This window comes from Scleropages formosus, chromosome 4, assembly GCF_900964775.1.
Source record: "Scleropages formosus chromosome 4, fSclFor1.1, whole genome shotgun sequence".
NCBI lineage: Eukaryota > Metazoa > Chordata > Actinopteri > Osteoglossiformes > Osteoglossidae > Scleropages > Scleropages formosus.
In genome coordinates, this window is record NC_041809.1 from 26,819,646 (window position 1) to 26,830,770 (window position 11,125).

The window sequence follows — 11,125 nt, forward strand, 5'->3', positions numbered from 1 at the left end:
GTACTATTTTACTACTATTTGTTTATAGGACGTGCTTTGCCTCGGTGTCAAGGAAACCCTTCCGCTGTTGGTATCCTTCCGCGCACAGCACGGCGGATCAAAAAAGGAGGAGGTCGACGCCATTTTAGCGGAGACAGAAGAGAAGGGAAGGAGTTGAGTGTTAGTCGTAGCTAGGCGATACCTAACGGTGTAGAGTTGGTTTTACTTGCTTTGATTGTCTCTTTTTGCGAGCCTCCTCTTTTATAAAAGAGTGGGCCACGCGCAGAGTTCATATTTATTCGTGGTTTCGATTAAGCGGCGTGTAATAAGATGTCTGGCGGCGGTGTGATTCGAGGCCCAGCTGGAAACAACGACTGCCGAATATACGTAGGAAATCTGCCTCCTGATATTCGCACCAAGGACGTCGAAGACGTGTTCTACAAGTATGGAGCTATTCGAGATATCGATCTGAAAAACCGAAGGGGAGGACCGCCGTTCGCATTCGTGGAGTTTGAGGATCCCAGGTGAGGTGGCGGGACGGTTACGAACGAACGCACGCGTGTCCTTTTGTGTTAGACTTAGAGCGCAGTTCAGTGGGGACCTGTGGTTCTCTTCTCCCAAAGAAAGCAGGCACTGGAACAACTTAGCTCACAGGAGTATTCTGCCTCACCAACTCTTCCGTCTGTCTAAAAATGCAGATTTAGCTACTACTTCTTGTCGTCTGCTGTGCTGGTAAGTTGGTAAAATGCGGCAGCCAACCAGGCTCATAAAGCTTAGAATCTCTACATTTGCTAATCCATGTAGTTTTCACCTTTTTTTCAGTTTTAGCCATATCTGTAACTAAAAGTGCGGACTTTTGAACTTAAGTGGGCGTTGTGGCAAATATGTTTGCATTTGCCCGGAGTGCCCGACCACGTGGTATAACGCCCGCCACCTGGGGGTTCGAAAGAGTCACTAGTGGCCAATGGTACAGTACCGAGTTTGAACTTTCCAGGTCATGCATCATGGGCTTCTACATTAGTTAATATAAATTGAAGATATACTGCTTGGGCCAGCTGGTCATCTAGTGGTTAGAGCTGCTGCCTTTTTTTGGATCAAAGTTCACAGGTTTGAATCTCACTTCTGGCTGTGTGTAGTACTTAAAGTTTAAGGTACATATCATATCCTAAAATTACTCTAGTAAAATTACCCAGCTGTATAAATGGGTAATCGTAAGTAGCTTAACATAAGTCACTTGGAGAAAAGCGTCATCTAAATAAACATAATACTTTGTGCCATTCCATGTATGCTTAGGATGATGCAGAGAGAACAGGACAGTGTGAGATTTCCTTAAGTCTTAACTGCCTTTCTAGTTCAGTGCTTAGTGTCTGCATTCGTATGCAAAATGTTTGCTTTCGGTTTCCGCCTGTGAGCGGGAATGTGCGTGATCATTAGTGACAGGTAGCTTCATCCTCTATCTTTATGTTGTAAACTCCAGTTTTGCTCTTGTCTTCATCAGTAAATGTCAAGCTGTAAATGGGTGTGTTTTGTAACTTGTTTACTCTGGGGGGGAAACGTAATATTACAGTATATGCCTTCTTCTTTCAGAGATGCTGAAGATGCCGTGTATGGGCGAGACGGCTATGACTATGACGGGTACCGCCTGAGGGTTGAGTTCCCCAGGAGCGGTAGGGGTGGAGGGCGAGGGGGGGTTGGGGGAGGTATTGGTGCCCCCAGGGGCCGATACGGACCCCCTTCCAGGCGCTCCGAGTACAGAGTCATCGTTTCAGGTGAGCTGGTCTACCTGGACACTCAGACCAAGCTGGGACGTGTTGGGGCTTTATCGTGATTGGAGTTGTGTAAGCGTGCTGGTGAAGGAGTTGGACAACCGAAAGGTTGCAGGTTCAAGACCCAGGAGGTGCCCTGCTGTTGTACCCATGAGCAAGGTACTTAACCTGTATTGCTTAAGTAAATATTCCAGCAGTTTAAATGGTTAAATGTTATGCAGGTATGTTCTAATACTTATGCTCATAATGGAACTAACTTATTCACAGCTGTCTTTTGGGTTTCTTGTATTGTTGCTCAGAAGGCAAAATGAGTTTCTTATGCCTCAAAAGTGCCTGCAGTCTTTCCTTTGGCAATATGATTGTTGTCCACTTGAAATCTTATTAGCAGGGTGTAACTTCTTGTGTAATTGCTAATGAGAGGGTATCTTTCTTATAGGGCTTCCACCGAGTGGGAGCTGGCAAGATCTTAAGGATCACATGCGTGAAGCAGGTGATGTATGTTATGCAGACGTTTTCCGAGATGGAACCGGTGTTGTGGAGTTTGTTCGCAAAGAAGACATGACCTATGCGGTCCGAAAGTTGGATAACACTAAGTTCCGATCACACGAGGTAGGTCTGAAGTCCCATTGGCTCAACATTGGATACTCATGATGTAGTGTTTGGCTTTTTTACCTTGAGGTAAGCAAAGTATGTGGGTATGGAGTTTTAACTGTTTTGGTCTATGAAAATTCCTCTGTGCTCAAACAGCTTTCTCATTTATTCTAATAATGATGATTCTAATGTTATATTTTAGCTTGGTGTAGTCCTTTTGCAATTTTATTCAGGGACTTTGAAAACAGGTATGGTTTCTAATCAACTGTGGTCTGCACCTTAAGTGCAGCAGTAAAACTGGTAAATACATTGAGGACATTTACAGATGTTAATTGCTCTGGTGCGACAGTAATGGCTTTATGACTTGTGCTCAAAGTATTGTCACTGTCAATTTATGTACTGCACATTTGGCTGGTTTACACAGATAGTAAATCAACTTGATATCTAAGATAATCCTGTTCCGTAGCTGTTACCCATTACTGCCACTTGAAATTACCCTCTCTCCATTCCTTACGGAAGGAACAGAGATTTAAACTATTAGACCAACACTCAGTCTTACTGCAGTTATAATTGATTACCAGTTTTCAGATCTGAATTACTATTTGGTGGAGGCTTTTGAAGTCTAACCACCCTTTTTCCTTGATCCTGATGTGTCCAGTTCTTCATCAGTTGGTCTCTCAAGGGTAGCCAGTTTAGTGTGCTCTAGGGTCTCGCATCTTGGTTTTTGTGGTGTCAATTTTTCCCTTGGCCTTAAAAGCTTCTCAATTCATTCTTGTCTGGGGATGATTTGAAGTGGACTATAACAAGAACAAAGTTCTATAGTTTGAGTTGAACTATGGCAGTCCAGAAAGCTCTTGGGTCCTTGTAATTGGAGGAAGTTGTCTCTCTTCACCAGGGTGAAACTGCATACATCCGTGTAAAGGTGGACGGCCCGAGGAGTCCGAGTTACGGACGCTCCCGCTCCCGCAGCCGTAGTCGCAGCCGCAGCAGGAGCAACAGCCGCAGTCGCAGCTACTCACCTCGCCGCAGCCGGGGGTCACCCCGCTACTCGCCTCGGCACAGCCGCTCACGTTCCCGCACCTGAGCGCCATCACAGCTGCCTCCCGTGCATTGCTCTTCCAGAGGACCTGCTGTTTTACATCACCCCACTTTTCCTGTTTCTTTTGGTTTGTTTTTTACCCTCTTCTGGTTTTTATTAAAGGTTGCTCCAGATTTTTTCCCCATTTTATTTTTTGCAATTCATTCCCTCAGGAATTAATTTGGCATGTGGTTATGAATCCTCTTCATTATTCATATTTGCTACCTTTCTTGCCATCCCTTCTTGCCATCCTGTCTTCTCCAGCATATATTTCATTTCCACAGGTTATTTAGTCTCTCTTCCCGCCCCCACCCCCCTTCTAAACAAAAGCAGGGCCATAGTTAAATGTACTGAACTGTCATAAGGTTTTTTTTGTGCTTGAGTTATGTTGATGCAGGGGAGGGGTGGGGTTGGACTTTGCTGGGAGAATGGTAATTGTTGCAAAACTGTTCAATTTTATTTTTTCATGTCTTTCTATAGACATCTGACGAGCAGGATTAAACAGTGCTTTGGAATAAAGGATTGTGAAGCACAATTCATTCATATTAGGATTATCAAAGCGTTTTTGGAAGGAGCTGCAGTCAGATCATTGGAGGCAATGGTATGACAGCAAGTGCTTCAGTCACCTTTTACCACTTGGCAGTATTGATAATTACAGAAACTATCCATATCACTTGTAAAACCTCTAACCCAACAATGGTTTCATTGGTTAAGAATTCTTGATGGCACATTCCCCACTGATTCTGCCGATCAGTACTGCTAAGAATGCATGATGTTTGGTATGACATTGTAGCAATGCTTGTACATTATCTGGTACAGGCATCAACTTTTTTTCTGTTAAGTATAGATTTTGTTAATGTGCCCCTTATTGAAATTTATAATTTCCCAGAGCATGTTATGCAAATTTGTAGTTTTTCCAGGCAGTTTAAACATGGCAATTTTACCTTGGCCCTGCCTATAAATGGATTTTGTTTTATATAAACCTGAGTGGCTTGGAGGTGATCGATATTTGGTATTCTGAATTTAAGCCACACCTCCCCAGAGAAAAAAAAACAAACAGCCACATGATTTGCTGTAACATGTATCAAGTGAGGAAAGTGGGGAAGTTTTATTTCATTAGTCCTGATTCTAACTTGTTGCCTCCTTCTTTTTGATTTTGCTGGAACTCAAAGGTTTGGAATGGAGGAGGGGCTTCGTGGGTGCCGGTCCTTGGAGCCGGATCGTTGGATCAGTTCATAATCAGGATAGGATAGGATAAGGATGGATCCGAGGAGGCCGGATCAGATAACCTGGAACCTTAGGAGTGGATCCTTCACCCACCTTTTTTCCCTTTCTTTTTTTGACTCTCCGCCAAATAATAATTACTGGAGTTAACATCAAAATTTCTTGTAATTGGCCATAAATAAATTTTTGTGGCGCCCCCAGAGATGAGCATACACATGGGAGTCTGCCTTTTCTTTTTATTTTAACTTTTGAGATAAGGAGCAAAGCGAGGACCAGGAGGCTGGATCAGTCTACTTGGATGGATTCCACATGAGGAGCATGGTAAATAGAAGGGTGTTGTGTTGGGAGGGTTGGTTTGGTTTCTTTGTGGTAGTTTATGAATGAAAAAACTACAGTACTTGGCTTTCGTCATAAGTAAATGGATGAGCTGTTTTAAAGTGATCTCTTCTAGTTTAGTGTCTTTGTCTCCTTAATAAAGACTATAAAATGCAGTGAGTTTGAGTCTGGGTTTGTAACATTTGGGAACAAATTCAATTCCAAGACAGGTACCTTAAACCTCACATGCCTTGATGGATTTTAAGAGTCGTCATAGTGCAGACTCCCAGCGGCTCTTTATAGTACGTTTCTTATCCCTTCATGATTCTAAAACGCTTCCTATATTCCTGAATAACATGAATAATGCAATATAAGCTTGGGGACTAAACCCATCAGCAAAATGTCTAATTCTTGAAACTGGTATTTTATAAGGTCCTTATATATCTTAATAGTATCACAAGGCAATTAAATGTTCATAAGTGACTGACCCCAGTGAATGTGTCTGCTGTGAACAAGATCTGACTTGTATACAACCCTGTACCAGTCAAAAAAGTTTGTGTACTGCTAGAAACTAGTTTTTCCTCAAGGTACTTGGTCAAGTCTCAGAATTTACCAACATGTCATCCCAGCTCTTCTGCACCAGCTGACACAGAGCAGTTATGTTGCTTTGCTTGGACTATTCTCTGTAATTTGTCCCATACAGGTATTATCCTTGTTGCCCATTTGTACTCAAATTAAAGTGCTTGGTATTGGTATTTTGAGTTCTTACAGAAGATTAGGTAACCCCAGGGTTTGACCATAAGAAACAACACCGTAGGACCACAATTAACAGAGCACACTTTTAATTTAGTCATTTTAGAACTGACTTTGAAAGTGAATGTCTTTCAAATACATGTAGTGGGCTACTGTAACAATGAAAAAGCATGAAACAAAAACTACCCAAGAAAACTTAAACAGTATAGAGAAGTCAAACATTTGTATAGAAGTGTTTGATGAAATAATGCCAGAACTGGTAATTGGTACTGTACTAGACCTGGCTGTTTGGGTCCTAATTCCCCTGGGGACTAACTCAGGGTCTCAGTGTGTGTCTTTTTAAACTTCAATCTGGTTATTAAGCATGGAAATTATGTACAGTTCATAAGAACAAAAAGGTAACAGCATTTGTGGTATACAATGGGAAAACTAAATTCTAGCACATTCTTTGAATTGATTAATTTGACATACACAACTATGACCGGCCCCCAGCACGTGGCCCCTCAGACCACAAAACTAGACTAAGGGCTCCCTAACATGGAGACCTTTCTTAAATGTCACTCTTCCAAAGTATTTAAAAAAAAAAAAAAACAAGTAATGTAGTGTTTCAGATTACGTTGCACGTTTCGAGATGGGGGGGAAAAAAAAAAAAAACAGGAACTCTCAAACTGGACGACAAAAAGTTAATTCGGAAGAAGCTTTAGCTCACCTCTCCGCTGCGCGCCCGGTGCATTGTGGGCTGAAATAAGATGCGGGCAGAGAGGAGCTGGAGAAGAATGCATGCGGCTCGCGGGGAGAGGCCGCCTCTCGACCAATGGGAATGACGGCTTCGTGCGGCAGTGCGGAGGGTGGGGGGAGGTATTTTAACGGGGCAGAAACCCGCAGATCAGCCACAAGCAAATTGTAACAGCAGTCGAGTCACCCGTGGAAGCGGCTAAGGTGTAACGCGAGTTAGCAGCAACAGCGGCGGTGGGGAAAACCGGTATCATCCGGGAAGCCACACTGATTGAAGAAACAAACGTTCAACAAAGGGTGAGCCAGCCACAGAGTATGCGATCATATGGTGTTCGTGCATGCTGCAGAACCGTCTGCTTTTACTGACAACGCAAGTGTGATGTGAACCGAACCAAATGACCCTCCCACATGTACAGCTGCACAGATTTATGACGGGGCAGCGCTGCAGGGCCGCTACTGCACAGCGCTGCCGGGCAGATTTAGCGCAGCTGTACATCATGCAAGGTGCTGACGAGATTCCGTGTGTACTGACGTTGTGATTTTTTTTTTTTTTTTTTTTTTTTTTTCTTTTTAAAAAAGCGGGTTTTGCATGAACTGTTTTCGTGGTTGTCCACAAATGACGAATCACTTCCGTTGGATACACCTCGTATTGTCGCGCAGCCCGTACGGTGTGTTAATCGTGCCGCACGGGCCGTTTTAGCGGTGTTGTGGCGTTAACGGCTGCCGCGCTCGCGCCCCAGTGTGGCGGGTGTGCTCGTGCGCTGTGGAGGGAAGCGACGTTATGTAACGACGCCCGGACGGCGCCGAGCGGAGCGCGCTGCGGCCGCGCGCTCGAAACGACGCACCTGGGAATCACGTGCGACGCGCGGCTCTGAGCCGCTCGCGGCGTGTTTCTCGAGATCTCCGCGGTGTTTGGCGCGCAGCCCTGGAGCGGAAGCGCTGCGCGGCACCTCGCAGGTATTTTGTTTTCCGTGGAGCGGGTGGCTGTGATTTCCAAAATCTTGCCCGCCTTCATTTGCGCCAACTTCAGAACTTTAATTTATGACTCATGACTCTACGCTGGCGTTGAGAGATGACCCTGCCTGTGTTGGCAGCGGCTCTATTAAATAGACTACTTCTGCTTATTTTTATCTCTTTTTCTTAAAACTTGTATGTATTCAGTGGGCTGCAGCCAAGCCGTGGAAGTGTGAAAGAACGTGTAAGAATGAAGGTTTTTGTGGCCAACAGTGCTGTCCCCTTGGGGTGGGAGGCAGCCCAGGAAGAAAGTGACTACGTCTGGGAGTTGGACATTTAAGGAAACGCACTTGAACGTGGATGTCCTCTCCTCCTGCCCTGAGCAACAGAACACGTGTGGGGTTTTTTTTTTTTTTTTTTTTTTTTTTCCCCCCCTCCCTCTTGTGGCTTTTGAAGTCTTTAGAGGTTGTGTTTTGAACTCGGAAGGGTGACATTTCCATTAGACACTTCAGTGCAACAACCATCTAGACTGAGCATTTGGGGTAGGTGTCTTGTTGGGCACACCGCAGAAACAGTTAAATGGGTTGTATTGAATAACTCGAATAAATGAGTAGTAAGCTGAGGAACAGCAGATGCCAGTGGAATGTGGAGAAGGTAGCTGTAGCTTTCAGGATCCAGCCTGTTGAGCAGTGAGGGGGTGGATGTTGGTTGGGTCTGGCCCTCAAACCACAAGTGCTTGGATCTGCCGAGTGGAGATGATCGTGATCTGCAGCACAATGTAACATTATTAACGCCTTGCTTCACTACAGTTCATGCAGCAAAGGTGTTAAATTCAGCTTTTTAAAAAAAAAAAAAAAAAAATCGGCTCTGAATCTGCATTTATTTCATGCATGGTAATGAAGACGTTGCTTAAATTCCACACTTTACGGGCCAGAGTAAAAGCCTGGAATATTTTTTCACTTCGTTCTATTAAACCTGTGTGTTCCTCCTCCACTGTTGCACACAGGCATCATGACTGACAGAAAGGCTGTGATCAAGAATGCTGACATGTCTGAGGACATGCAGCAGGATGCAGTGGACTGTGCCACACAGGCGATGGAAAAGTACAACATTGAAAAAGACATCGCCGCCTACATTAAAAAGGTGGGTGTGTGGGTGGGGGGGCAGTATTCAGCTAAGGTTTTTGTATGGAGCAGAGATGTCGACAAGGTGTGAATTTTGTCATTATTTTTTTTTTTTAAAGCTACTAAACAGCTGTGGTCTTGGTATTAAGTGTGATCTTTCACTGATCATTTTAAGGCAGCCTCTTATATTCCTTGCTTACCTACAATGTGTTTTGTCCCTCCCATTAGGAGTTCGACAAGAAGTACAACCCCACATGGCACTGCATTGTGGGCCGGAATTTCGGCAGCTACGTAACGCACGAAACCAAACACTTCATCTACTTCTACCTGGGTCAGGTGGCTATCCTGCTGTTCAAGTCTGGCTAAACCATAGATGACTGACATGAGGGAGCTTCCTGCCCCTCCCACCTGGACTGATGCACTGATGGCTAATGCTTCACCTCCTCCATATACACACTTAATACACACAGAGGGGAGGGGGGGGGGGAGAGCAAAGACGCACTATTTAAAAAAGGAAAAAAAAAAAAAACTGGCTGTGCGCAAATGCATGGACGGTGTACAATATTTGACGTGAATATGTTGCAGTAAAAATCTTGCTTTTTAGTTGCTGGAAAATAAGCAACAAGAGGAGATTTTTGTTAATGCTTTTTACTTTTATTTTGTTATTGCACTCAAGTTGTATAAAATGCTTTGAAAGTGGCCTTTAAGTGAATAATAAAGAATAGTTCTACACTTATTTCAAAATCATTGTTGCATCACTTACTGTGGGGAGAGCCCTTATCTGTCTGAAGCTTTTTTTTTTTTTTTTTTTTTTTTTTTAAAAAATGCTTATTTTATGACCTCATGTACCACTTGAGCTGCTACATCAATGATCTGTTGACTACACTCCCTTCTCTTGACCAAAGGCAAAGATTAATATAGCTGTTTGGCAGGATAACTAAATCAAGACCATGGTTTTTTTTAATTGCTGTAAGTGATGGGGCTTGACTAAACATGTGGCATAAACTCTACGGTCTATGTAAATCGTATAATTTACCTTATGCTTTTCTCCAACATGACTTCCACAACTTAGCTACCGTTTACAAATATTTACCCATTGCTTGTGGGTTTGGCAGCATCAGTTCAGGGTAAGTACCTTGCTCAATGGTACTGGAGCAGGAGGTGGAAACAAAATCTTTCGATTATGTTCTTGTACTCTAAGGTATAGCATTAACAGCAACACTATCTGCTGCCCTCTAACATGTACTCTGTGGAAAATGGCTACTTGCTGCTCTGCATGTGTACTGACACTTGTTGAAGTCTGCGGAGTGCTGCTTCTGGAATACTTGACTTCACTGTTGCTATAGGACAGTAATTTTTCTGGTAAGCTGAAGCAATCTCTCATCCTATATAATCAATACTTCACCAAGGGCATATAGTTTTCTTACCATGGAAAGACCAAAATCACCCATTTCATTGTGAGCTGATCAGACTGCAGTATAGTACTTAAGTACAAATATGGGAAACTTGGTTCGTCCCCCGCTCGGTATAAACAACCACGCAAAAACACGGTACAAAAGAGGGTAACAGGAGAGAAATTGGTGCGCAGCAGCATAAAGCTATTTTATCCAGGTGATTTACAATGTTAGACTATTTCAGATTTATGTACCAATTTACATCTCAAGAGCTGTGTTACGGGAGTAATTGGGTTAAGCGATTGAGAGCAAGAGTGGGATTCGAACCAAAGACCTTCACTGGGAGATAACCTTGTCAGCTTTAATGCCTGCTATCAGAAAGGTGCGGAGCACTGTCTTGATACGCGGGTAAGATGTAGGATGTAAGGTAAGGTATAGCGGTGCAGCTCAGCGCTCGGCTACCGCACCGCTTCCGCCGCATAAATCGGAGGACTCTTGGAAGCGCTTTAGGGGTGCGTCAGTACAATCACAACGTACTTTTCCCTGACACCTAATCATAGTTGAACAAATGAGCGTTGACCATAAATAATTTACTTTTATTTAGCAGACACTTCTCTCCAAAGCATCTTCCAGTGAACTCTACGTAGCGTTATCAGCCCACACACCTTATTCACCATGGTGACTTACACTGCTTACACCGGGTCACTCATCCATACATCAGTGGAACACACTCCGTCTGTGTCACTCACGCACTACGGGGAACCTGAACAGCATGTCTTGGAGTGTGGGAGGAAACCGGAGCACCCGCGGAGGAAACCCACGCACACACTGGGAGAACACGCGGACTCCAAACACACTGAGCAGGGATCGAACCCACGTCGTCTCGCACCACCCAGGCGCTGTCGCAGCGCTACCCGCTGTGCCACCGTGCTGCTGCCGTGCCGATTTCAAGACATTTAAAGAGACGGGCTGCGGGGACAAGTGGCTCTCGAGGGAGAAGGAACGAGCTGATCGCCAGGTACACAAGAGCAACCGCTCGGTGGTCTCACGGGGGGGGGTACCGGGCATTATGTGTTCTACTACTTATAAGACTCCAATTGCATTGTCCTCCCATCGAAGACACCGCGAAGTGTCCGAAGCGACCGCAGCCAACTAAGCCGTAAAATACATGAGGGAGCTTCCTGCCCCTCCCACCTGGACTGATGCACTGAT

The 11,125-nt window shown here is 44.4% G+C and overlaps 2 protein-coding genes across 4 annotated transcripts; both read left to right on the forward strand.

Moving 5' to 3' along the window:
* The first annotated feature begins 77 nt into the window (after nucleotides 1-77).
* Nucleotides 78-4,334, forward strand: srsf1b (serine and arginine rich splicing factor 1b). Its single transcript, XM_029251218.1, has 4 exons — nucleotides 78-503; nucleotides 1,567-1,748; nucleotides 2,182-2,354; nucleotides 3,232-4,334. The coding sequence occupies exons 1-4, from the start codon at nucleotides 310-312 to the stop codon at nucleotides 3,418-3,420; spliced, it is 738 nt and encodes a 245-aa protein (XP_029107051.1). The 5' UTR covers nucleotides 78-309; the 3' UTR covers nucleotides 3,421-4,334.
* A 570-nt stretch (nucleotides 4,335-4,904) lies between these two features.
* LOC108921270 (dynein light chain 2, cytoplasmic) lies at nucleotides 4,905-9,263 on the forward strand. Of its 3 annotated transcripts, none has more exons than XM_018730664.2 (3): nucleotides 4,905-4,959; nucleotides 8,402-8,538; nucleotides 8,748-9,263. In XM_018730664.2, the coding sequence occupies exons 2-3, from the start codon at nucleotides 8,407-8,409 to the stop codon at nucleotides 8,883-8,885; spliced, it is 270 nt and encodes an 89-aa protein (XP_018586180.1). In that variant the 5' UTR covers nucleotides 4,905-4,959; nucleotides 8,402-8,406; the 3' UTR covers nucleotides 8,886-9,263. The 3 variants fall into 3 exon arrangements, with proteins under 3 accessions (XP_018586180.1, XP_018586181.1, XP_018586183.1); XM_018730665.2 differs by lacking the exon at nucleotides 4,905-4,959 and adding an exon at nucleotides 6,457-6,738; XM_018730667.2 differs by lacking the exon at nucleotides 4,905-4,959 and adding an exon at nucleotides 7,298-7,398.
* Nucleotides 9,264-11,125: the final 1,862 nt, after the last annotated feature.